The 23,439-nt window shown below is 40.9% G+C and overlaps 3 protein-coding genes across 3 annotated transcripts; 1 reads left to right on the forward strand and 2 right to left on the reverse strand.

Annotated features, from left to right (window-relative positions):
* Positions 1-17: 17 nt before the first annotated feature.
* Positions 18-9,873, forward strand: metap1 (methionyl aminopeptidase 1). Its single transcript, XM_026356236.2, has 11 exons — positions 18-172; positions 1,281-1,332; positions 1,540-1,649; positions 2,152-2,212; positions 5,214-5,305; positions 5,409-5,492; positions 5,898-6,036; positions 6,888-7,019; positions 7,310-7,453; positions 7,549-7,614; positions 8,220-9,873. Exons 1-11 carry the CDS (start codon positions 56-58, stop codon positions 8,381-8,383), a joined length of 1,161 nt encoding a protein of 386 aa, XP_026212021.1. The 5' UTR covers positions 18-55; the 3' UTR covers positions 8,384-9,873.
* A 3,776-nt stretch (positions 9,874-13,649) lies between these two features.
* LOC113159892 (alcohol dehydrogenase 1-like) lies at positions 13,650-17,242 on the reverse strand. Its single transcript, XM_026356877.1, has 9 exons — positions 17,136-17,242; positions 16,143-16,244; positions 15,885-16,026; positions 15,428-15,515; positions 14,977-15,196; positions 14,568-14,828; positions 14,343-14,475; positions 14,090-14,228; positions 13,650-13,994 (listed from the first exon to the last, which is right to left on the reverse strand). The coding sequence occupies exons 1-9, from the start codon at positions 17,151-17,153 to the stop codon at positions 13,964-13,966; spliced, it is 1,134 nt and encodes a 377-aa protein (XP_026212662.1). The 5' UTR covers positions 17,154-17,242; the 3' UTR covers positions 13,650-13,963.
* A 1,413-nt stretch (positions 17,243-18,655) lies between these two features.
* Positions 18,656-22,990, reverse strand: LOC113158079 (alcohol dehydrogenase 1-like). Its single transcript, XM_026353753.1, has 9 exons — positions 22,904-22,990; positions 22,087-22,188; positions 21,143-21,278; positions 20,931-21,018; positions 20,551-20,770; positions 20,083-20,343; positions 19,814-19,946; positions 19,414-19,552; positions 18,656-19,305 (listed from the first exon to the last, which is right to left on the reverse strand). The coding sequence occupies exons 1-9, from the start codon at positions 22,919-22,921 to the stop codon at positions 19,272-19,274; spliced, it is 1,131 nt and encodes a 376-aa protein (XP_026209538.1). The 5' UTR covers positions 22,922-22,990; the 3' UTR covers positions 18,656-19,271.
* Positions 22,991-23,439: the final 449 nt, after the last annotated feature.

Here is a 23,439-nt window from a genome sequence, read left to right on the forward strand (position 1 = left end):
CGCCGCTGGCTGGCTGCTTCTCGGCGACTCCACCCCCTCTGCTGCAGACGAAGGCATGGCGAGCACCGAGGCCAGGAGGGAGTGTGAGACAGAGGGCTGCAGCAGAGATGCCAAGCTTCAGTGTCCCACATGTATCAAGCTTGGCATTCAAGGCTCCTTTTTCTGTTCACAGGTACTGCTGCTTTGTTCTGCTCGTGTGATGTATTTATGGGCTGGAGCCGGGCACCTGGGGCCCTGTGTCTTTTCACGAGGCTGCTAACTGTCAAGCTAGCTAGATGTGTAGATGTGTATGTGCTTGGTAAACCGCTAATAACGCAGTAGCTTAACTTTAACAAATAGTGTTAGACTGTGTAAATCTATGTAGATTACTCAGGGTGAATAATGCAGTCAGTGACTGTAAGTGATACTGCCTCTCTAACAGCAACTTAGGCCCTGTGACAACGTTTAGCTGGCTAACTGCTGGCTAGTTAGCTAAAGTGAATGATGTGACGTGCCTGGTCTAAATGAAGAAGCCACTGTAAAAGGTTAATGTGCTGACAGGTCAGAGCTGTGAATGAAATCGTGTATATCATGTAGGGTTAGGAACTCTCCCAAAGCAACAGGCTGCAAGTAGTGATACTTGAGCTGTAAAGTACTACAGAGTTAATAGTGCGTGACAGATCACTTGGTGCCACGATGTTAAAGTCTCACCACGGTGTTTTCTTTCCTACGAAACCAAACCCCACTCACAAATGTGTCGGTTTAAAGATGAACTGCTTCTGGACAAGACTGCATACTTTGACTATTAATAGAAACCGCTCCCCACTTAGTAAGTTGCATAAAAACCTTTAATAATCCTAGAGAGAAATCGTTGCTTTTACTAGCCTACTTAATGGGGGTTGTAGCAAGACTTGATATTGTTGATTGTGGGAAGTTTGTGGCTGATAAAAGGCCAATAAAGCATTAAATAAAAAAACACTGCACGTCTGCCAGGAGGCCTCTTTCAGTAGATCCAACACAGTGTTTTTTGAGCTAAACACTTTAGATATAGTTGTGATGGGTCACAGCTTTTGTGAATGCCATGGTATTGAATCCTACAGGTCTTTGCTGTGATTTGCAGTTTTGGCTATTCAACTTGACCGTGCTTTCTGTCTCTGCCGTCTTATTAAGGCGCATACCACAACAACAAATTCGATGACTAGTTAAGTGTACTTTGGAGCATAAATGTCTACTGCATCAAAAATGATGTGTCTCGCTGTACTTTTTCATTTAGAGATTTTCTTTGTGTTTTGCATTTGCAGGAATGTTTCAAAGGAAGCTGGGCATCTCACAAGTTGCTGCACAAAAAAGCAAGTAGGTGTCGCAGACATTAAGCTCTTTTGGACTCATTCACATTTCGCTATATAAAATTTAATGTTACAGATGAACAAGTTGAGGTTTTAGAAGCTACTGCACCACAAAATGTTCTTTTGAAAGAATTTATGAAGAAGAGTAGACAATAACCTGTGAACTGACACAAAATGTACCAGATGCATTAGAGACCGTACTGTCTTTTGTCAGAGGAGGACAAGAACCAGAATGAATCCACAAACTGTGTGGAGAAGGATGTCAACACAGACCCATGGCCGGGCTACCGCTACACAGGAAAACTACATCCTCATTACCCATTAGTAAGTTATCATTGATCAAAGAAACTGTTATTTTGCTATTTATGATTTATTGAACAGAAAAATCAAAAGGCCACATTTTTGTCTACAACTGATTTGCAGATTCTTGTCACCATTTTTCATATCAAAAATGTACTAACTTGACAACATCTCAATATATTGACTTTTTTAATGTTTACCTATGAATCAATGTTTGGTAAGTCAGATGCTCCTTTGTGACACAGATCAGCACTGTATTCACTTGTAGGGTTGTCAGTTTTTTTCAGAGGCTTTGGATATTGCTTTAACTCTGTCAAGCTGATGATACGTGCTGGTTCAAATTTGTTAACTATTAATTACCTCATAAAAAGAATGGTGGACAATTTTGGGGAAAAAAGAGACGGACAGATAAAACAGAGGATTAGGAAATGTCATGTTGCGCCTTGCTTTAAGTCTTTTCTTACATAAGAGCTGAACTGTGTGAATTCCCTGATGTGACACGACATCTTCTTGACCCTTGGTGTAGACTCCTATGAGGCCAGTGCCCAGTGACATCCAAAGACCGGACTATGCTGATCATTCCAGAGGTAACCATGCATTCTTCTCACAGTTTATCTTTTGTTGATCATGTTGACTCATTCTTTACATGGATAGCTTAGCTTCTTTTAAATTCAGATGTTATTGAGTTGTCTCTTCTCTGAGAAATTCTGTATATTTTGGGATCATCACCTGAAACACAGTGCCAGTGCACCTGTTTGCAGGCTTCATTCTTTGTGTCATTTTGTGTCAGTAAAGACCGTCTTGCATGGTCAAGGTACTGTTGGCCAGTGCAACAATTTACAGAATAAAAATCACAGTTTTAATTACCTTTTTATTTTTAAAAAAGCCTTCGGACAAACCTACATTTTTGGCTTTAGTAGCTGCAGAAATCATCAGTATTATGTTTATTTATTACTGTGATCTGCAATGAGTACAGACTGTTAATAGTGATTTAAACTTTTTGAGCTCAGGCTTGTTGTGTGTAATTGATGGATAAGCAGATTTGAAAAACTGCTTTCCAGTGAACACTCTGCTTTACTTTGGGGAAAAGTGTTGAAAACCTAATTTAAATGACTTATGAGCTCCATAGAAATTCAGGTGATTATACATTATCTGTAACAGACACCTGTAGAAGATGCAGGCTTTTTTGAGAGTCAATTGACGAGATAACCATAACACCGCTGAGCTACAGTAACTTGATTGTTAGATTACGATTATGTTAGTTACCTTAGTCAGTGACGGCTTGGATTTGATAACGCAACAGTGCCTGTCTCACTGTGTTCCAATAATCTGGACAATGTGCTCATCCATGCATGTGTTTTATATACTTTTTGCATGACTACACAGATGAGGTGATATGTCTTGGGCTATTGGTTAGAGACCTCTCCAACAGCAGAATAGTCTAGGTATCACTAAAGACAGGTGTCGTAGCATTGGAAGGTGAAAACTAGTTGTTACTAAGTTCAGGTTTAAATGCTGCTTTATCACTAGTTTATTCTTCATTTGGCCTAGTTGAACATGTTATTTTACAGCAAGCCTGTTTTAATAATAGTTTTATTCTGAAAAGCAAACAAAGTTAAGACTACAGATGAAATGTATGATGAAATGTGTCATTATTAACAATCAGCAGTCTACAAATGAGCATTTGAATCATTATGTGGTTTTTAATCTGTAGTAAGATGCAGAGGGTAATGCTACTTTCATTAGAGCTTGTTTGAGTCAGTATTACACCTAAGTATACTACTTAATTGTGCTTATTAAACATTGATTTCTGAGTGAGTCATACACAAGTACATATAAATGCATGCAATTACTCGGTTGCTCTTTTGGTATTTTAATTATTGAATTGTATGAAGGTAGCTACATCCAGGATGACATTTCTCTCAAAGCTTAAACCAGCATCGATTTTCTTTCTATTAAACAGCCCAATAATATCTCACGGAGATCTCTTTAAACCACTGGATTTGTCAACAGAAAACTGCCATAGATTTATTGCAGGTAAAAGTCAAGCTGCTGCCAGGTCTGCTGTCACATTGTGCTTTTTTTTTAAATGTCCACTGGGCTTCCTCTGTGTTAATTACCAGACACCCATAATTGTAGCCCGTCTTATTTACGTCTATGTCTCTGGGCAAGTCATTCATTGTGCAACCATGGCAACCCCGACATCCTTGTCATCTAACTGCATAGATCCATACTCAGGTAGTCATGGTTACGCTCTCCTTTCATTCTGCTGTGATGCTTGTTCAGAAGCACAATTGTTACAGGCTAACGTTTGTTAGCTGTTGTTGAGCTCAAGTGAGACTTGTGGTTTCATTTATTCCTTTGTGAAGCACATTGTTGACTATTAGCACTGTTACATCTATAATAGAATGAACTATACCATCACGAGAATATTATAATGTGCACGCTTTCTCATACTTCCCTGAGCAGCTGTGTCAAAGCGTAAGTAAGTGTGATTGATTGTTGTGCTCCGTTACTGTTGGCTCTTTGGGTCAGTAAGAGGGCTGTATTTGACTTCTACACAAATGTGTCTAAAGTCCGAGTTGCTAGGCAACTGATCATGTTCATCCAGCAGTCATCTTGTTAAGTTAATAAATTATAGATTAGCAAACTTTTGATGAGTCCAGTGCTTTGACTACGACATTTTCAAATACTGTCCAACATTAGAATCAGAGGTTTTTAAATTTAGAAATGGATTGTCAAGTTGCACGCATTGGCATCTGTGCTTACGTTTTTCTCTATAAAACAGTCCTGCACTGTTCCACTGAGTCGACAGTATCAGGTGTCATTAGAGTCAGGTGCTGATGCTGCAGTGTGTTCTCTGTAGGAAGAGCTTATTATCAGTGGCAGCGTAGCACTGCAAGACACTTTTAGGTATTTTGAGACATTGAAATTAAAGTTGCACATGGTAATAGCATTAAATGCATAAGCCAGTAGAAAATGGACTTTAATTAAACACTGTGATAATGATGTTATAATTGAAATGATGTTTACAAACTAAGCTTAGCCTTAGACTCTAGTTGTGGCTTTCTGCAAGCAGACTTGGCTTTGCTGTAGAGGGTAGACTTCTTGCTGGGGTTTGTATTGATTCATTAGTGAAGCTCAGTCTTCTCTCATCACTTGTACTCGTGGTCTGAAGTTGAATTAATTGTGTACTGTTTGACCTGTTGAAGCTGCCCGGAGTCAGACACCACAGAAGGTAAAACCTGATACTAAGGTTGGATACGGTGTCAGGCTTGATTTGATTGCCTTCACATAAAGTATCTACATGGTATACTCTAGCACTCAGTACTGGCTGAAATTGCAGCAGGTGCTGTGTAACCGCATGCAGCTAGATAAATGATTCAGCTTCAGTCACTTTTGCTGGAAAAACAACTGATTAGGGCGATGTAAATCCCAGCTGTGATGGTCTGAGATGATGCTGCGTCTGAAAATTGATAGACTTGCTACAGCTGCTTTTCAAGGTCCTGTTTGAGTGAGCACTTTGGCTTCGCTCATTATTGACGTGTGAATGATGCCAGTTGTCTGTCCTTGTTTCTGTCCCCACAGGGATGTCTGAGTCTGAGCAGTTTCTGAAGGGGACATCACAGATCAAGATCCTTTCTCCTGAGGACATCGAAGGCATGAGAGTAGTGTGCAGGGTAACAAAATAAACTGTCATTGTTGTTCGTGCCGTTGCCATGGTTTGCATCTGTAGTCTTCCATTAACTGCATTTTTGGTTTTGACGTGTATTTTATTTGCAGCTGGCACGAGAAGTCCTGGACATTGCAGCCATAATGGTAAAACCGGGTGTAACAACGGAAGAAATCGACCATGCTGTGCATGTGGTAAATACACACCCACCCACACGTATATTCATGGTCCACAGAGAGAGAGATTCTCTTTTAACAACTATTGGATAGATCGTTGGTACAGACATGCAACTTAGTATGAGTTATAGCAACTGTGGTGAGCTCTTCATCATCTTCTTCATTTAGTGCCATTAACAGGTCACCGTTTTAAATGTGTCCAATACTTTAGTCTATTAATCTGTACCTTCAAAACTAATGACACTGCCATCAGCCTCAGCTGTATTCAGTTAGTGTTTATTGCTAATTATCAAATATTAACACTCTAACACACCAAAGTCAGATTATAACCGTGTGAACAGTCCAACCCAGCATCAGCCATCTGTTTGCCTACATCACGTTGCTTTCCTGTGTCTCTTTAACCAACATGCTTTGATTGTTTAGGCCTGTATAGCAAGAAACTGCTACCCCTCCCCACTCAATTACTACAACTTCCCCAAATCCTGCTGCACATCTGTCAATGAAGTCATCTGTCATGGCATCCCGGACAGAAGACCCCTACAAGAAGGAGATATTCTCAACGGTATGATCAACACACTGGATTTATGATTTTTGGCCCTAGCCTCACCACTAGACATTTCTCGTGATAAATAATTATAGATTTAGTGTTGTAATTTTTGATCACCAAAAATAAACATGTTAAGCATTACAGAAACACACAACAACCTCTTTTCTAGTCATCTTTTATATTTCTGTTCCCTAGAAATCTCTCTAGCAAACTTAACCTGAGCTTTCTTTTTTTAAACACACACTGTCTGTGGCATATTTATTGGCATATTTTCAGTGTCTGTAGACTGTGGAATCCCTGAGGTAAGTTTGCATGTGTGGAAATGTTTTATTAAAGAGACTGGAAAGGAAAAAAAAGTTCTCCTTCATGACAAATGGTTGTACCAGCATCCTGAAATGGTATCAGCGGGAGTTTGGCCAATTTTAGCCTCTTTATGAATATTCCTGGGAAGGCGATGTCTTCCATCCACCACTCCCCTCAGAGCAACTGATGGAGTACTTGCCAACAACTCATCTCTCGCTGCATGCTCTGACAAGACAAATTGTTTCATTAACCTTTACCAGTGGGACTTTGCTAGTCAGACTCTCATCTCTCTGTTCCTCACCTTAAGTGGGAAGAGTCCCAGTTAGCTGACTAGCACTTGCAATTTCATCAGCACTTTGAAAAAGCAGGGTTTGTGTTTTTCGGCCCTGCAAGTGGGTCGATGTTTTGTGAAAGCTCATGTTCAACCACTACACATGCCTAAAACGTTATTAAATGTTTTAGGCATATCATTCAGAACCGTTCTTTCTTTGTGTTGTACATAATAGAATCTAGTTTGTCATGTAACATAATGACTCTGACATAATTCTCCATCTCTTACGCAGTGGACATCACTGTCTACCACAACGGTTTCCATGGCGATCTCAACGAAACCTTTTTTGTCGGAGAGGTGGATGAGGGAGCCAAGAAGCTGGTTCAGACCACATATGAATGCCTTATGCAAGCCATTGACTCTGGTAGGAACTGTAACTTTGTGCTCTCACATTTTACTGACTTGCACACACACTGCAGGGACTGTAGTCTCCCCACACTATCTAAAGTTTAATTATATTTGACTATTAAGACCTTTAAGTTACACAAAGATGTTGTTTCAAATGAATAAGTGATGTGTAGGGCTATATATTGACTTGAAGTAATGAGAAAATGCCATTCCACGTATTACTTCTTTTAAAACTAATAAAAGATTCCAGCATCAACCATCCAGTGTTAAACCAAGCACTCTGTTATTTCATGCTTTTTCTTACAGTGAAGCCTGGTGTTCGCTACAGAGAACTAGGTAACATCATCCAGAAGCACGCTCAGGCCAACGGCTTCTCTGTGGTGCGGAGCTACTGTGGCCACGGCATCCACAGGCTTTTCCACACTGCTCCCAATGTGCCACACTATGCCAGTAAGTAGTCACATGTCGTCCCCATCTTCAAAGTCTTCGATTTCTGAAACCATTCCCTAGCAACAGCCTGATTTCTGTATTTATTTATTTCCCAGAAAATAAAGCAGTTGGAGTTATGAAGCCTGGCCATGTGTTCACCATTGAGCCCATGATATGTGAAGGTAAGTGTAACTAGTGCTTTATAAATAATGAGAACAGCAGTAATTGTATTATAATTTGAATTGATGCAAATGTAACATAATTGCCCTAATTGAACATTTTGCAAAGTGCCAGCAACCACATAAAACATCACACTTAGAGGTAAGTCAATTAAACATGCAAAGGTGGCGTTAAAACTGAATTAGAAGGTAACAAGTCTGTCAAAAAACGGATCTTTTCAGCTTTCCCTTAGCGAGGAACATGCTCAATTTCTCCTTATGTAACTAAACCACCAGACAGTAAAACCACCAGGTGGTGTTAATGTTGTGGGCTTAAAGCAAAAATGCTGAATGGCCTAAACCTAAGTGGTGTATTTAGAGTCAAAAACAAGGTCATGTCAGGTCTCTTACAAAGAATGAGGATTTGATGGATAGAACTTAAATGATGTGTAATGCAGCAAACCATGCTGTAAAACGGTTCATTACTTTCATCAAGTAGACATTTAATAGCTCACAGCTATTCAGTAAGTCAATGCCAGACGCCAGGAGTGTTTGTTTACATAACTGTTTAATTGATGGTGTCTAAGCCAAAGCTGTGTGTGTGTGTATGTGTGTGTGTAATGTTTCAGGTGGCTGGCAAGACGAGACGTGGCCCGACGGCTGGACGGCTGTGACCCGAGACGGGAAGCGCTCGGCTCAGTTTGAACACACCCTGCTGGTGACGGAGACCGGCTGCGAGATCCTCACCCGCCGCCTTGAGAACGGACGTGCTCACTTTCTGAGCCAAATGTAGGCCAGACCAGAACGTACCAAGGACTGGACTTTCCAGACACACCCATCACCTCTGGGTTTCCCAGATGTACACACTCGCGCACACACGTCAAACAAGAGGCACCGCTCCTAGAGCTCCGTGTAACTGCAGCGCTCATTGTACTTTGAATTAAATATTGGTTCCTCAAACTAAATGGAAGTACTTGAATGTGTCTTATATCAAATGTGGATTGCTTTATTAGTGAATACTGTATCCTCTGAAGGAAACAAGAGTATTTATGAGATCTGGTTTAGTGGTTGGACCTGACCTCTGGGTCATATCACTCAGAGCTTTTAGTGGCCGGTTAGTTGTTGTCTAGTGTGTGGAGCTCAGGACAAATCCAACAACCATGCCGCTCTTGCTTCTCTTCTCTCGGCCCCTGCTAACTTTAGACTTAATTTGAGTTTAACAGAAATGGACTGAAATGAACCTGGAGAGTTACAGAAAACGGGGTCAACAAGTTGCACAAGCTCACCAGCAAACAAATTAAAATATTTGAGTTAAAAACAGAACAACAGGCTGAAATGTTGTTTTACTGTGGATAATTTAATTAAATTTGATCTTGTTACTGTAACTTTTACTACCTGATTTCTAATATGTAATGTAAGCAGTTATAGGCATTTATTTGTCAACTCCAAGTACTCTCCTCCAGTATTATAGTAAAACACAGTTGAGTGTGTATATATATACAAATGTATGTACAACTATAATACAAAATATAGGTTCATAGGCATTAAAATGAAAATAAAAACAACGTTTGGCAGCCTTGTTGGATTCTTTTTAGTCCAAATAATTTTTCTAAAGAATAATAATAGTACAATTGGCTATTTTAGAAACATTTGTAATGATATAGTATAGATGAAATGGATCAATACCATCCTCATATTTGTCAATTAAACATCAAGCTGGAGCTAGTAGATTACCTTACAGTAGTTCAGTCTTAGAATAAAGACAGTAAGAGAGACAGTGCTACATTTGCTGTGTCCAAAGAAAAGAAAAAAAGCTCAGTAGTTAAAATTATCGTGTCTCATTTGTTGATTTGCACAAAAACCAAAGTGGGACTGTGTGCACCATGAAATAGAGAAGATACAGTGTGGACATTTGAGTGTGCTGAGAATAAAAACATTAAGTTTGAAGCTGTTGGAGCGCTGAACTTGTTCATCCTGCTTTAAGGAACACTCCGTTAGTGTCATGTTTCCAATAGCCCTGGTGTAGCAAATTGAGCCTTAATGTGTGAATCTAGGAATTAAAACCTGCTGGATTTCTCAAGGCATGGTTAACTGGTGTCCCCCCACACCCCCTCTGCTTCCTCTCCTTCCCCACATGCCGTCAGTCACCATTTACCTTGATGCGGGGGATCTCCTGGTGTGAGCGGCACTCATTGTTTCTACATTTTCAGAGGACTGATGTGATCATAGTTTCTCTGCCATCTTTGTATTTCTGCTAATGGAGAAATAAATGACTCTTCTGTAGCTCTGTGTAGGTGAGTTTGTCCTTGAATACACTGCTGATGTAAATCCCAAAACAGATTTAATTCACCAGCCTTTTAAAGTTGGGAATCACTATGTGGGTATCTCTCTTTCTTAATGCATTTTTAAATTCAGTGGAGGATGGTGATAGTCTGAACTGAGTTTTAATTTTAGCATAGATTTTGTCTGTTTACTCCACAAACATCACTTCATTCAAAACGATGCCGGTGTAGTATTTAGTCTGCACTGACTAATACATGATAAAGGTATACAAAGTTGGTGTTACACTAGTTGTTTTGCCAAAGAAATTGTGGCTCAGTTCCACTAGTGCACAGCTGTGATTGAGCAGAAAATAATTACTCACTGAAACATTGTGACATAATCAGTGACCAAATTTGCTGTCATTTCAACTTGTCACAACAAACAAATACAAAAATTGTCTGAGTAAATTACACAGATTAGCGACACTGAAAATTACTTTTTCATCATGTGGCCAAAACCATGAAAGTAAAGCTACACCTTCAGCTTTGTCTAAGGACGTTTCTTATTATATGAAATTAGTTTAACAGTATGACTGAAAAGAAAAAAAAAGATTTAAAGGATTTTAAAATGTAACATTTAAATTTCTGCAAGTGGATAAACTTACTGCAACATGCTTCTATATTTTTGATGTTTTATTTTGTAGGCTAAGTGAGATTTCGAAGCCTCTGTTAGGAGTCTTAAAAATACTGTAATAACAAATTATGGCTGAAGTTCACTTAGTTTGACCACCGTTACCATTACAATATCCCCCCGTTTGCTCCAATGCGCTCATTTTGAAATTACAATAAATATGAGTGCAGAAAGCAGAAATAACTGAAAACGTGTGATTGGTTTGAAGGGTGAGCCTCTCAGAAGCTTTCAAAAAACAAATACAGTATCTCTGCTTAGTGGTGCACAGACTCTCTCACGCCTCCATCCATCCATCTGTTAGGATAAGAGCTGTTGAAATGTGGATGGTGACATTTTATTGCCTAACTATGAAGGGTATAGTCAGCCATTTGGAAGTGAAAACGAATTAATCCTGCTTGAAGACACATTTAGATTGAAAAGCGTCCTCCCCTTTTGGAACCCGTCACATCTCGTCCTCGCACCAAGTGCTGAAAACAGCTCTGTGCCCATTTGGGAGAAAAATCAAAGAATGTTGTGGGGCCTGTGTTTAAGCGGGCTACACTTCATCTGCGGTGTCTACAGCGAGCTGCTAAACAGTTTCATCGGTGTGTGGTGACTCAGCAAGTCCTTATTGATTATCAGCTTTCCACCACTGATGCCACTGCGCAGTTTGTGATTGTGCTGCCTTATTAGTCATTCAGTCTAGATCAAAGAATATTTCTGAATAATCTTGTGTTTGGATCCTCAGTGTTTCCTTCTCACATTGCTCTCGCTGTGTACGTGTGCTTCTTCGGGTGGGGAAGCTGATCAAAGACGCGTCTACGACATTGTTCAAATAAAACCGAGCCGAACAGGGAATCATGAGATTATTTATTACACTGAGCAGAGTAAACAGGAGGAATTCTTTGTTCCTTTCCTAGAAATGAAGGATGACACACAAATGCTAAAAGGGAAAAAATGGAATGAGAACGTGGATATCAGATTTTTCCAGGCTTAAAAATGCATTAATGACACAATCGGTACTTGTGTATGAAGAAAGGCCTCCTGTCTTACACCACTGAGGACATTTTAGCTTTGCCCTCAACAGAGGTCAGCGATGACGCATAAGGTCTAAAGCAAGAGGGACCCGAGGGCCCCGCTCACATTGACATAACAAACAAATGCAACATGTATCTCAAATCGTGGCTTACTGTTCCCCACTGGACATGAGATCAAAACCACTGGTAATCTCCTCAAAGGGCAGCGCGTGACTCCGAAATTCAAGCACTTTTACACCTCCAGCAAACTGTCGACACTCGTGGGAAAAGAATAAATTAACTTGTTTATGAAGGCGAGCAAAGCTGCGATGTGCATTTCTTCAGATGGTTGCAGGATATTATTTATTTACCGCTTTCAACACTATCTCCTGTGTCCTATCAGCAAAAGTAATGAAAGTGTTAACACATCACGAGCGTGCATTTCTGAATAAGTCAGCCTCCATTCTTATTAATAATAGAGCCTTGTATTATGAAGGTTAATGTGTTTTTATATGTGAAAAAGCAGGCGAAGTACACAGTTTATAGAAGTTACACAACTGAGCTTCCACCAAAGTGGGAAACTGGAGTATAGTTCTAAATCTACACCCACGTTTTTGTCAGTGCAGCGCTTGTATAATAGCCAGGCTTCAAGCCAGAAGGCCACAAAGCATTTCTTTTAGAAAATGAGTTTTACTTTGTGCATCGTGCACTCAAGCATGAGAGCTGCCTTCTGTAATTGTTACTGTACTGAATGGACCTCTGGTGACACAGTTTCATTTATTTGCTGTTAGCAGCTTTTGAGGCTTTGAGCTCTTCTCTTCTCCTCGTCTATGTATTCAAATGCTACCATTTCATGTCATTAACTGCTTTTCTCTCTCCCGTATTTGTGTTTCCTCCTTTCTTTCTCCCTCTCTCTGTACTTTTCTGCAGGTATCCTCGGCCTTAGAGCTGCAAATCTGGTCCTACCGACCTGCCCCCAACCGGTCGAGGCAGATGGCCGACCACCCTGAGCCTGGTTCTGCTGGAGGTTTCTTCCCTTCCTCTTCACTGTCGCACTAGTGCTGCTCAAGTGGAGTTGTTGGGTTTTCTATATAACTATGTTTATGGGTTTGTTTTGTAAACCTTAAACACTGCGACGTGCCTTGAGATGACATCTGTTGTGATTTGGTGCTTGATCCTGTTAGCACGCTAACATTAACACCACACACAAAGCAGCACACAGCTGAAGCTAAAGGGATCTGAAGTGCAATACAGATTTGTAGGAAAAAACAGTGACAAAACAGCTGAGGATCTTCAGATGCCAATTACGAGCGCAGTTCAAACATGAACAAACGTAACAGTTATCAGCACAACTTACAGCCGCTTGTGTTCTGGAGATATAAATAGTCTGTCAAACTATCAGCACAGACTAATCAGGACAGGAGAAGACAGGACATGGTGCTCCACATGATCTCATCAACTGCCTGATCACTGGGTTTGCATGAAATGCAGGAAATTAACACTGAATGTTTGCACGTACGCAGCACTATGCTCCTTTAAAATCCTTACATGCACTCACACACACACACAAACACACATCATAGTATGTAGAATAAACTAAAGAATAACGATAATGTTAACCAGTGGCATAAGAGAAGGCGGTTACAGGAAACAGGATCTGTCTCTAAGACTGTTTAATCCTCATGAACAAGCACTTAGGCAAATGTTAACAGACCCCCAAGAGACAAACAAAACTTTACAATGACTCTTTTTCTGTCTGTTATCGACTGTGTAAGAGCGCGACACAGGGACTGTTCACGTTCAGACTGCTGCAAAACCTTCCTCTATAAACTTTTCCTTTACTAGATAGATCCAGAGCAGACGAAGAGTCCTGCCAGACATAGCTGTGTTTATGTGTTGTACAGCGTCCAACTTTAACATAAATGCACAAATGGAAGGTACGGCCCATGCTGTTTCACGACCTCTTACTCCAAGTGTTACGTAAGATTATAGGTCTTATCAAAGTTTAGACCAATCACAAACAAGCTATAGGTGCTGTGTCTCAACCCATGCTGTTAAAATTGAGTTCCAGATAACTGTTGGACCTATATGTACATATATGCACAAATAAAGTGGCAAGAAAAAGTAAGAGATTTATTTCTGTATACATTTGTCTGAAAGTATGAACAAACACATGTTAACACACAAATCTCAAACTAAAACCCACACGTTCACAGTGTCGGTTGAAAAAGTATGAAGACCAGTAGTCTAATGATGTTTGTGATGATAGGGTGTGCAGAGAGGGCTTGACAGAGGCAATGGCTTACTCACTTGATTACTTTATCATTAGGTGTGCTGGACAGATGTTATACTAAGATTATGTGTGATACAGCAGCAGAGTAGTAGTCCTGAAATACTTTGGCATTGCAGAAAGCAACGCAGACGTCTTACTGGGAAACACGCAGGATCGTCCGGATGCTGCGGAACAAAGAGAGAAACCGAACTGAGCAGGCATGCCTTGTGAAATTGATGAAAGACGTGTGATGGAGGAAAATATCAAAGTGTAAATCCACCATTTTCCAGTCTTCATCAGCTCAATGGCGTCATTGATCTGGTCCAACGTCATTTCATGAGTGATGAACTCATCCAGCTTCACCTTCTTGTCCATGTAGGCTTTAACCATCCCAGGTACACCAACCTTACCCTTAAATCCTACCTCACAAAATTGCAAAATGAGAGCACAACATTTTTTTTTAAGAATACAACTCCATAGTCTAAGAATATTACAAAACATAAGCCCAAAGCCATTTGGTTGTCAGTTATTACCTCCAAAGAAGGAGCCCTTCCAGGTGCGTCCAGCAATGAGCTGAACAGGTCGGGCAGCAAAGTCATGCAAGTCTGTCCAGCCAACAATCACACTGACGCCCCAACCCTCCACACAAGACTCTAAGGCACTGCGCTTTATGTAGAAACAGCACAAAGTAAAGGACTTTGCAGGAGGTGTTAGAATTAGAGTTATTATTTTATAGGCTTAAATGACATCTGCCTCACCATGACTTCTACATTCCCGACACATTCCAGGGAGAAGTCCACTCCTCCATTCGTCATCTCAGCCAACACTTTGCTGATTGGTTTATCGTGATCTTTGGGGTTCACACAGTCGGTTGCACCAAACACCTTGGCCTTCTCAAACTTCTCTGGATTGATGTCAACAGCGATGATCCTCTTGGCTCCTGCAGCACTGCAACCCATGACTGCAGCCAAACCCACAGCTCCCAAGCCAAACACAGCACATGTGGAGCCTGGTTCAACCTATAGAGATAGAGACTCTGATCAACATGGCACTTTAAAACTGACTTTAAAACTGACAAACATGTAGGCAAAAGAAGTCTAATCCATGTCCCATTCTTTTGTTTTGGTGTAATGAAAATGGTGCAAGCTATCAATCAAACATACACACCTTAGCAGTATTGACTGCTGCTCCATAGCCAGTACATATCCCACAGCCGAGGAGAAAGACTTTATCCAGAGGAGAGGCGGGGTCGATCTTAGCTACAGCCATCTGGTTAACCACAGTGTACTCTGAGAAGGTGCTGGTTCCCACAAACTGCTGAATCTTCTTCCCCTTACAGGTAAACCTGGACTCTAAGGGTGCCATTGCACCAGAGCGATTATTATCCCTGAACAAGAGAATTATTTCATCATAAGAAAACCTGAAACTAAATGAAGATAGTTTCTATACTAAATGATTTAAAGATCTGATCTTTTCTGAGGTGTGACCAGACGTCAAAGACGTGTTCAATAAAACATTTGTGTCGAATGGGGCTATAACTTAAAGGAAAACCTCGGTGAGGAATTAAAAGATGAGGATGAAGAGAAGATAGAGCATGAGGCAGCAGATGCACTCTCACCATGCTCGCTCACACTGGTTGGTCTTAGGACTCTTACAGAAGCGACATTGTTCACACTGGGCCAGGAACAGAGGAATCACCTTGTCTCCTAAAAAACACAAAACAATGTTGCTGCGCGATTATTAGACTTTTAGAAACAAAAAATGGGACGAATGCAACAGATAAGATTCAGTTACTTCTAATCTCGGACGACATGGAACATGGCAGTAGTGAGGAGAAGATACACAAGAGCATGAGTTCATTCCTACAAACACATCATGCAAATGTCATTTTAAGCCAAATTAAAAGCATTTAATGACTGGATAGTGACGACCGAAACACTTTATGTACATTTTAAACATCACAGTATGTTTGCTCCCACTGACTGGCCATGAAATGATGTTAATCTACTCATGTCACTCGCAGAAAGTATGCAAATAGGTGTATTTCCTAAAAAGATGAACAGCTGAAAACTGACCTGGCTGAAATTCAGTGACTCCTGGCCCAACGCTCTCCACGATACCAGCTGCCTCGTGGCCGAGGACTGTTGGAAAGCCATCTTTATGCATGTTCTCAAAAAGTTGGTAGAGGTCTGAATGGCAAACCCCGGTTGCCACAATCTGCATCACAGATAATAACGAGAGAGCTCACTCACTTTTAATGTAACAATTCATCTGCAGTGCAGTAAAACACACCTGTGTATGTCTGAGGCTGTGCTTTCATGTCCGTCACTCACCTTGATGCGGACCTCATTGGCCTGAGGGGGGTCCACCTCAATCTCCTCAATCACCAAAGGCTTGTTGGGCTCCCAGGCCACTGCAGCCTTGCACTTGATGACCTGGAAATATAAAATGACCGTGTACAGATGCAGCACTTCAAATGTGCCACATTAATTGGTCACTTTTACCACTTTTACCACATTTGTGCAGCAGCATGTCGTCTGTTACAGTGTAACGTCTGTAGGGGGCGCTCAGCTTGCAAACTCAACTCGGGACAAGAGCGCACCGCGGACACGGGGTTGTTTTATCCTAAGACGCAGCGTCTTGACGCACACTGATCTCTATTTACAACAATCAGAGGAGCTCAGCAAAAGGTGAGATAGAGGAGGAGGGATTCAGAGAGAGAGATAGACGTGTTTGCAGGAAGTCATTTTTATGATCTCAGCGATCCAACGACATTTAAATCTGTTTCTTAGCTGCGTGACGTTTCTGCAGCCGTGTGCGGACCAGGCCAGAAACGCAGCGTGAGGGACGACGTGCACGCAGCGCCAATAAAACTGGAACAGCATGGGTTTCGAGGAGAAAAAGTGCCACTACTTATTCCTGAAAGTCATGAAAGTATGAGTGAAACAGATGGATTTTACATTGCCCTGATGTTTTTGTTACATGTGAAAATCATGATCACGCACGGTTTGTGCACTGCCCTCATTTCTGAATGTATCAAGTTACAGCAGAACATGAAATATGTCACCACTGTAAAGTTGCCCTTAATCCTACCTATTACATAACCACCACACACTCCATGTCATTAAAGAAAGTCTTTAGTGTGCATGTCCTGCAAACACACTCTGCACATGAAGGCAAACGTTTTTAGAATAAAGTGATTTTGTTGCATTGATTTTTGGCATTTTTGTTGATTCGAACAGACAATATCCGATAACCATGAAGACAGCACAAACACACGACAGAAAACGTCCCAGAATTTCAAGCGCTCACAGGTTGGATCTTACCTTTCCAGCTGTGGCCATTTTCCCTGTTACTGTGAGAGGACACAGGAGCTGAAACAAGGCTGCAGTTAAAGGACTGGACAGATGGGAGGAGACAGGAAATACTGAGCTTAAAGTTCAGATTTTACTGAAACCAAAGATAGGCAGGGTCTTGGTTAATTGTTTCCTACCCCTCCCCCACCCCCTCCTATCTGTACCCCTCGATCGTATCATGACCCTGTGCAGACCCCAGTATCTATGTGTAAAGAGACCACACCTGTACAGCGACTCCCTGATCAAGTTGGTCGTCTTACATCCACAGACTCACACTGTGTCCGTAAGTTCGTCAGATGCTGGTAAAACTATAAACAGCCCCCTCCAACAAACCTCTGAGTACAGCTTTGGGTTTTTTCTTTAATTGGAACTGAGGAATAAGATATATTTTTAAAAACACTCTCGAGTTCCCTGTTACTCAAACCTGAGCAGCAGGTGTGACGCGTGCAGATGCTGCACCTGATTGAAAGCATGCAGATGTACTTCTACATCAAATTATTTTTTATTTATAATTGAAACAAGCTACATGTCAAATTTCCTATTGAAATGAACATTAGAGACAGGCTTTACACCTGCAGTAACTGATTTTATTGGCCACTTTAGGGCAGCAGAAACTAAATGTGAACATTATCAACAAACATGAAGCATCTTCCTTTTGTGTTTCTGTTTTTAATTTGTTTTTAATTTGAAACCATTTTTGTCTTGGAAAGCATTTTATAAACTATACATGCAGGCCGTGGCACTACTTGTGCTTTTGCCTGCAGTCTTAAGACTTTCTCCCAGAAGATATTTGGACGTGCCACAGGAGGAAAAGCCCAGGTGTACATGATAAGTACCTGAAGGTACTGTAGTTGTTAAATGGGCGAGCAAAGCCAGAGCAGTCAGAGCACATGGCCTGAACAATACCTGCTTGTTATGGAGTGAACAGAAGGCCTTCTTAAAGACTTCTACACATCTGTTAAAGAACATTGCGATATGACTAACTTCACGTTGGAAGTACCTCTTTTGAGAAAAGGAGCAACTAAACCATAAACAGTAAAAACAAAATCAGGTTAAAGTGAACCTCTGAAGTGACCTGTGACCTTATTTTCCTTCTCCTCTGTCTCTCCCACTTTTGAGATTACATATGTTGTACAATGTCTCCTTGTGCTTGTTTAAAACTACAGAGGAATTTAAAACTGACAGAAAAGTATACAGCTACTTACACTGAAAGAGTTTCATGTATAATCCATAAACAAACTGATAACATGCTTTGGATAAATAGGGAAAAGGGAATAACAATACGTAGATTTAGGTGTGGAAAAGCAGAATTCAAGTATATTCTTACTTCTACTCTTTTCTTCTAAGTAAAAATGCAAGTCATCCCTGTATCCAGAAATCGCTTACGGTGCAAAGTACATCGGAGTTTTAGCCTCTAAATATCACCATGGATAAGCTTTTTATGTGAGACGCTGTAGATTATTAACTTTGATTAGACTGTCAGTCCCTCGATATCTGGTCCAAATTTAATGATTTAGTTGCAGCTCCACAATTCATTTGATCTTCAGCAATAAACCAATAAAGACTGAACACAAAGATGGAGAACTCCTGTGAAACAACCAGAATGAAGGTAAATGTGGTCGTACACCAGGTTTGTAACTGAAATACTGTTTGTTTTATGATGAAGGGATAGCAGTGGATAGTAGTGGATAGTAGTGCCACTACTCCACACAGAATCCACTCCTGGTCTAGTGCCTGCAAAGTTAAGCAAATATTGATATAAATGGGTTGATGTGTGTCTAAGTGTCTTAACTAACATGGTTTCACTAGCAGAATACTTTGGTTCCAGATTTGTTAATGTAAATTGTTGAAAAAAAAAAAAAAAGCCTACAACATCCAGATTAATTTCCACATGGAACACTTTGACATCTTTACAATGGAGTTATATTAAGACTTGACACGACTCTATCAATAACAATCTGCACGTACTCCACTGCATAGGACTGGTTCAAGGTCAGGCATTTATACTGAGCGTGAAATGTTGCATGAATATTGTGTTGAGATGCAGCATAACACAGGTCCAGGACATTAAGTGATCTTGGTTTCACTGAAGGGAACTCAGTGGTCTCATTGTGGTGAAACACTCAGGACGGTCCGGATGCTGCGGAGCAAAAGCAAAGCAGAAGTTAGAAGACCTTCACTGTCTGTTTCTTTATGCCTGCCGCTAGTTAGCATATCATAAATGTTGGAATTGTAGGAATATAAATACCATTCTCCACGCTTCATCAGTTCAAAGGCATCGTTGATCTGGTCCAGAGTCATGTTGTGAGTGATGAACTCATCCAGCTTCACCTTCTTGTCCAGGTAGGCTTTGACCATCTCAGGTATACCATCCTTACACTTAAAACCTGACAGCCAGAGGACAGGCAGAAGGAAAATGCAAAGATAGTCTCATCTAAACAGAATTTGCTGATCAATTGAACAGATGTAGGCTTTAACCAACTGTGGTACACCGTCCTTACACTTAAAACCTGACAGCCAGAGAACAGACTAGAATAAAAATAGTGCAAACACACTCTTATCCAGATAATATTGGTTGATGAAACATAGATCAAGCCTACAGTGAAGTCAGTCAGTGGACATGCTTATATTAGTCTGAGGGATGTCACCTCCAAGCAGGGAGCCCTTCCATGTGCGTCCAGCGATGAGCTGAACAGGTCGGGCAGCAAAGTCAGCGACATCTGTCCAGCCAACAATCACACTGACGCCCCAACCCTCCACACAGGACTCCAAGGCAGTGCGCTGAGGAAAGATGGGCTTCAATATTTACGTATAAATACTTTTGGTAACCACCAAGTCTAAATATTGTATAATGAGCCTTTACTGTTTGTAGAAAATCACATCAATCATTGTTTGTCAAGCTCTATATCTGCCTCACCATGACTTCTACATTCCCGACACATTCCAGGGAGAAGTCCACGCCTCCATTCGTCATCTCAGCCAGCACTTTGCTGATTGGTTTATCGTGATCTTTGGGGTTCACACACTCGGTTGCACCAAACACCTTGGCCTTCTCAAACTTCTCTGGATTGATGTCAACAGCAATGATCCTCTTGGCTCCTGCAGCACTGCAACCCATGACTGCAGCCAAACCCACAGCCCCCAGGCCAAACACAGCACATGTGGAGCCTGGTTCAACCTATAGAGATAGAGACTCTGATTAACATGTCACTGCAGCACTTCGTAATAATTAGTTTAGAAAACAAAATGAAACATACAGTATGAGCGTTTGTAGATCCACAGTACAGAGTTGTGTGTGATAGTAGGTGTTTGCCTGTTAGCCTCCATCACAGCAGATACTAGTCCACATAAATTCAGGGACTATTCCCTGTAGTCACTTACACACCTTAGCAGTATTAACTGCAGCCCCAAATCCAGTGCAGACCCCACATCCCAGAAGACAGACTTTGTCCAGAGGAGCAGCGGGGTCGATCTTAGCCAAAGCGATCTGGTTAACCACAGTGTACTCTGAGAATGTACTGGTTCCCACATATTGCAACACCTTCTTCCCCTTACAAGTCAACCTGGAGTCCGGTGATGCCAGCACGACGGAACTATGAGCAAGCCTGAACAACACAATGCATTCAAGAGATACTTTAGTGTGAAAATAAAATTGTGTATCGCGACTGTCCTACAAGAGGCAGAAACATTTACTGTAAATGTATTAGACAGTTTTGCAGGAACATGAAGAAAAGACTGAATATGAATAAAAAGGTAACAGCTCACCATCCTTTCTCACACTGGTTTGTCTTTGGACTCTTGCAGAAACGACATTCTCTACACTGGGGGTTGCACAGAGGGATAACTTTGTCTCCTGTAGGAGAGAAAACGATGTTTTAATGTCAAATAGGTTTTAGTCCAAGTTCAATTATTAAAATACAAAAACAGTCACCGTATAATGTGTCGTTTAAATGTTAAGGTTGAAAGCTTCAACTGACCTGGCTGAAATTCGGTGACTCCAGACCCAACACTCTCTACGATACCGGCTCCTTCGTGGCCAAGGACTATTGGAAATCCATCCTCTAACTCAAAAACGTGGTACAGGTCTGTGTGGCACACGGCCGTTGCCACAATCTACAACCAAAGTAGAAACCATACAGTGAAAACACTGATGCTTGCTTCTTTTGAACTACTGATTATTGTAAATCACCTGTTTACTTTGATGAACCTAGTGTGTTTGTCTGACCCTCCTAACAGGCTTTAAACATTAAAATGATCATTAGAAATCTGCTTGAACTCAACCACATTTAGGAACCTGGTCTTAATTTATCCACATTTGCCAACAATAAATCAATTTCTTTCCAAACATAATGCCACTATAACTTAAGGTCATAAAGACCACATTTATCCATCTACTGTTCCATACTGTAGCAGACATTATCCTAATTATGTTAATAAATAATATTTTATGATTTATTTGCACTGTTCTATGTTTCTGTCGGAAACCTCAGTGCAATACTTGACCCCACGTTCTCATTTCCTGTCGACTGAATTACTACTGATAACAGTCTCTTAACTGGTATAAATCAGAAGCCAATTTGCAGACTCAAGATGTGATGGGAGATCATAGGTCATAGGTCTCCCCAGTTTCTGAAAAACTGCAGACTGATAAACACTTCTTCACCTTTCTTATCATTGCATTCACTAACAACCGTCGCAGCAGTCTTGTCAGAGAACATCACAGTTCTTGCTGTGGTATCTTTACAGCTGCCGTAGCCTTGACCTGTACTCACATGCTGTATGTGTTTAAGTCTTTTTTTAGTTAATGGCCAGCCTTGCTCTTTGTTTGCAGCAGGTTTGTAACCACTTAACAGTTTTTTCTCAAATTCTGTAAAACAAACCTGTGTACATACAGTACTTCTGGATTGAGGACATCTCTCACCTTGATGCGGACCTCGTTGGCCTGGGGGGGAGCTACCTCAACCTCCTCAATCACCAAAGGCTTGTTGGGCTCCCAGGCCACAGCTGCCTTGCACTTGATAACCTGGAGGGCAATGACACCAGTGTGAAGTTGCACACAAACATAACTAGGGGTTGGTGTGGCTAAACTGTACCGGCAGAGGAAAGTATGAGAGGTTCATGACCTCTTTCTGAATCCCCTCAGCCACTCACTTAACCATTTGTGTGTACTGTATTTGTAATTTCCTTAACATCAAGCAGCACAGAATGTGCTCCAGATGTTGTCATCTCAATGAGTTTTATTTAAGATGGACTACTTTGACTTCAGTTGCTTCCTGCACGGCCCCTTTGGCCTCTGACTGTTGCCAATAATAACTGTTATGTAAAGCTGTCTGCATAGTTTCACAAGTAAAAGCAGGACAAGCGGTTTCTCATAGAGCCAAAGCACATGGAAGGAGAAAACAGAAAAAACTTAAACATCAAATACAAATTTTGTCTTTTATGATTAGACATTTTTGTTGTTCTAAAAGTAACGGGTTTGATTATAAGTATAGTTACATTAAAAGACTGTATATAAGAATGAAACATGCTTATAGTTGTAGTGCAGTCAGGTGGCAGCATTGTACTTAAACCACTGAATCACATGCTCAACATACATGTATATAAACTACACAATGCACATAAGTAATATACCTTAAACTTTGCATATGTGAAAAACTCATGTAAACACAATGCACCTATGGGTACTCCTGCTGCACAGTTGTATCTACAAGTAGTCTTACGTTGAACTATGTACCTACCTTACCAGCTGTGGACATTTTTTGCAGCAAAGTAGAGCATAGGAAAAATGATTGGTGAGTTGAGAAAGAAAGAGCTGTTGGACCTGAAGTTCAAATACCGCTGCAAGGAAGAAGCAATTGCGCAAACCTTTAGATAGGCAGTCCCTTCCGACAGTGGTGGAGCCAAGGATTGGTTGGAGGAGACATGCACCCACTGACTCCAATGATCAATCCACACAGGACAAAATGAGTGTGTTTAGGCTCATCTAAACCAAATCACCTGGTGTTTAACAGTATATGAAAACTAGTGTAACATGTGGAAGCATTTTGTGAGGGAGAAATCCTAGATTCCATTGAGGCAGAATAAAACACTCTGTCTGCCAACTTAAGCAAACACTGACATACTAGACTGCAATAGTAAATATGAATTCAAGAACACTTATGTCACAATAAGTACAGTGTAGTTTGGAATTTGGTAACATGATGCAGTTTTATAGACAATGGTGTAGCATTTTGAAAACTAGTAAAATCCTCAGAGAATCCTATAAGAACAGTGC

This window comes from Anabas testudineus, chromosome 12 (genome assembly GCF_900324465.2).
Source record: "Anabas testudineus chromosome 12, fAnaTes1.2, whole genome shotgun sequence".
In the NCBI taxonomy this organism is placed as follows: Eukaryota; Metazoa; Chordata; class Actinopteri; order Anabantiformes; family Anabantidae; genus Anabas; species Anabas testudineus.

Bases quoted from the DNA above. Each gene is read 5' to 3' on its own strand.
- metap1 (XM_026356236.2), top strand. From the start codon at position 56: ATGGCGAGCACCGAGGCCAGGAGGGAGTGTGAGACAGAGGGCTGCAGC. The intron at 173-1,280 runs GTACTGCTGCTT...TTGCATTTGCAG, and splicing joins GCTCCTTTTTCTGTTCACAG to GAATGTTTCAAAGGAAGCTG. The intron at 5,493-5,897 runs GTAAATACACAC...TTGATTGTTTAG, and splicing joins TCGACCATGCTGTGCATGTG to GCCTGTATAGCAAGAAACTG.
- LOC113159892 (XM_026356877.1), bottom strand. The intron at 15,516-15,884 runs GTCAGTTTTCAG...TGTGTTTTTTAG, and splicing joins AGTCACTGAATTTCAGCCAG to GAGACAAGGTGATTCCTCTG. The intron at 14,829-14,976 runs GTGTGTATGTTT...CTATCTCTATAG, and splicing joins CAGCAGTCAATACTGCTAAG to GTTGAACCAGGCTCCACATG.
- LOC113158079 (XM_026353753.1), bottom strand. The intron at 21,279-22,086 runs GTGAGAGATGTC...CTTTGGTTGTAG, and splicing joins CCAACGAGGTCCGCATCAAG to ATTGTGGCAACGGCCGTGTG. The intron at 19,306-19,413 runs GTATTTATATTC...TTTGCTCCGCAG, and splicing joins CTGATGAAGCGTGGAGAATG to CATCCGGACCGTCCTGAGTG.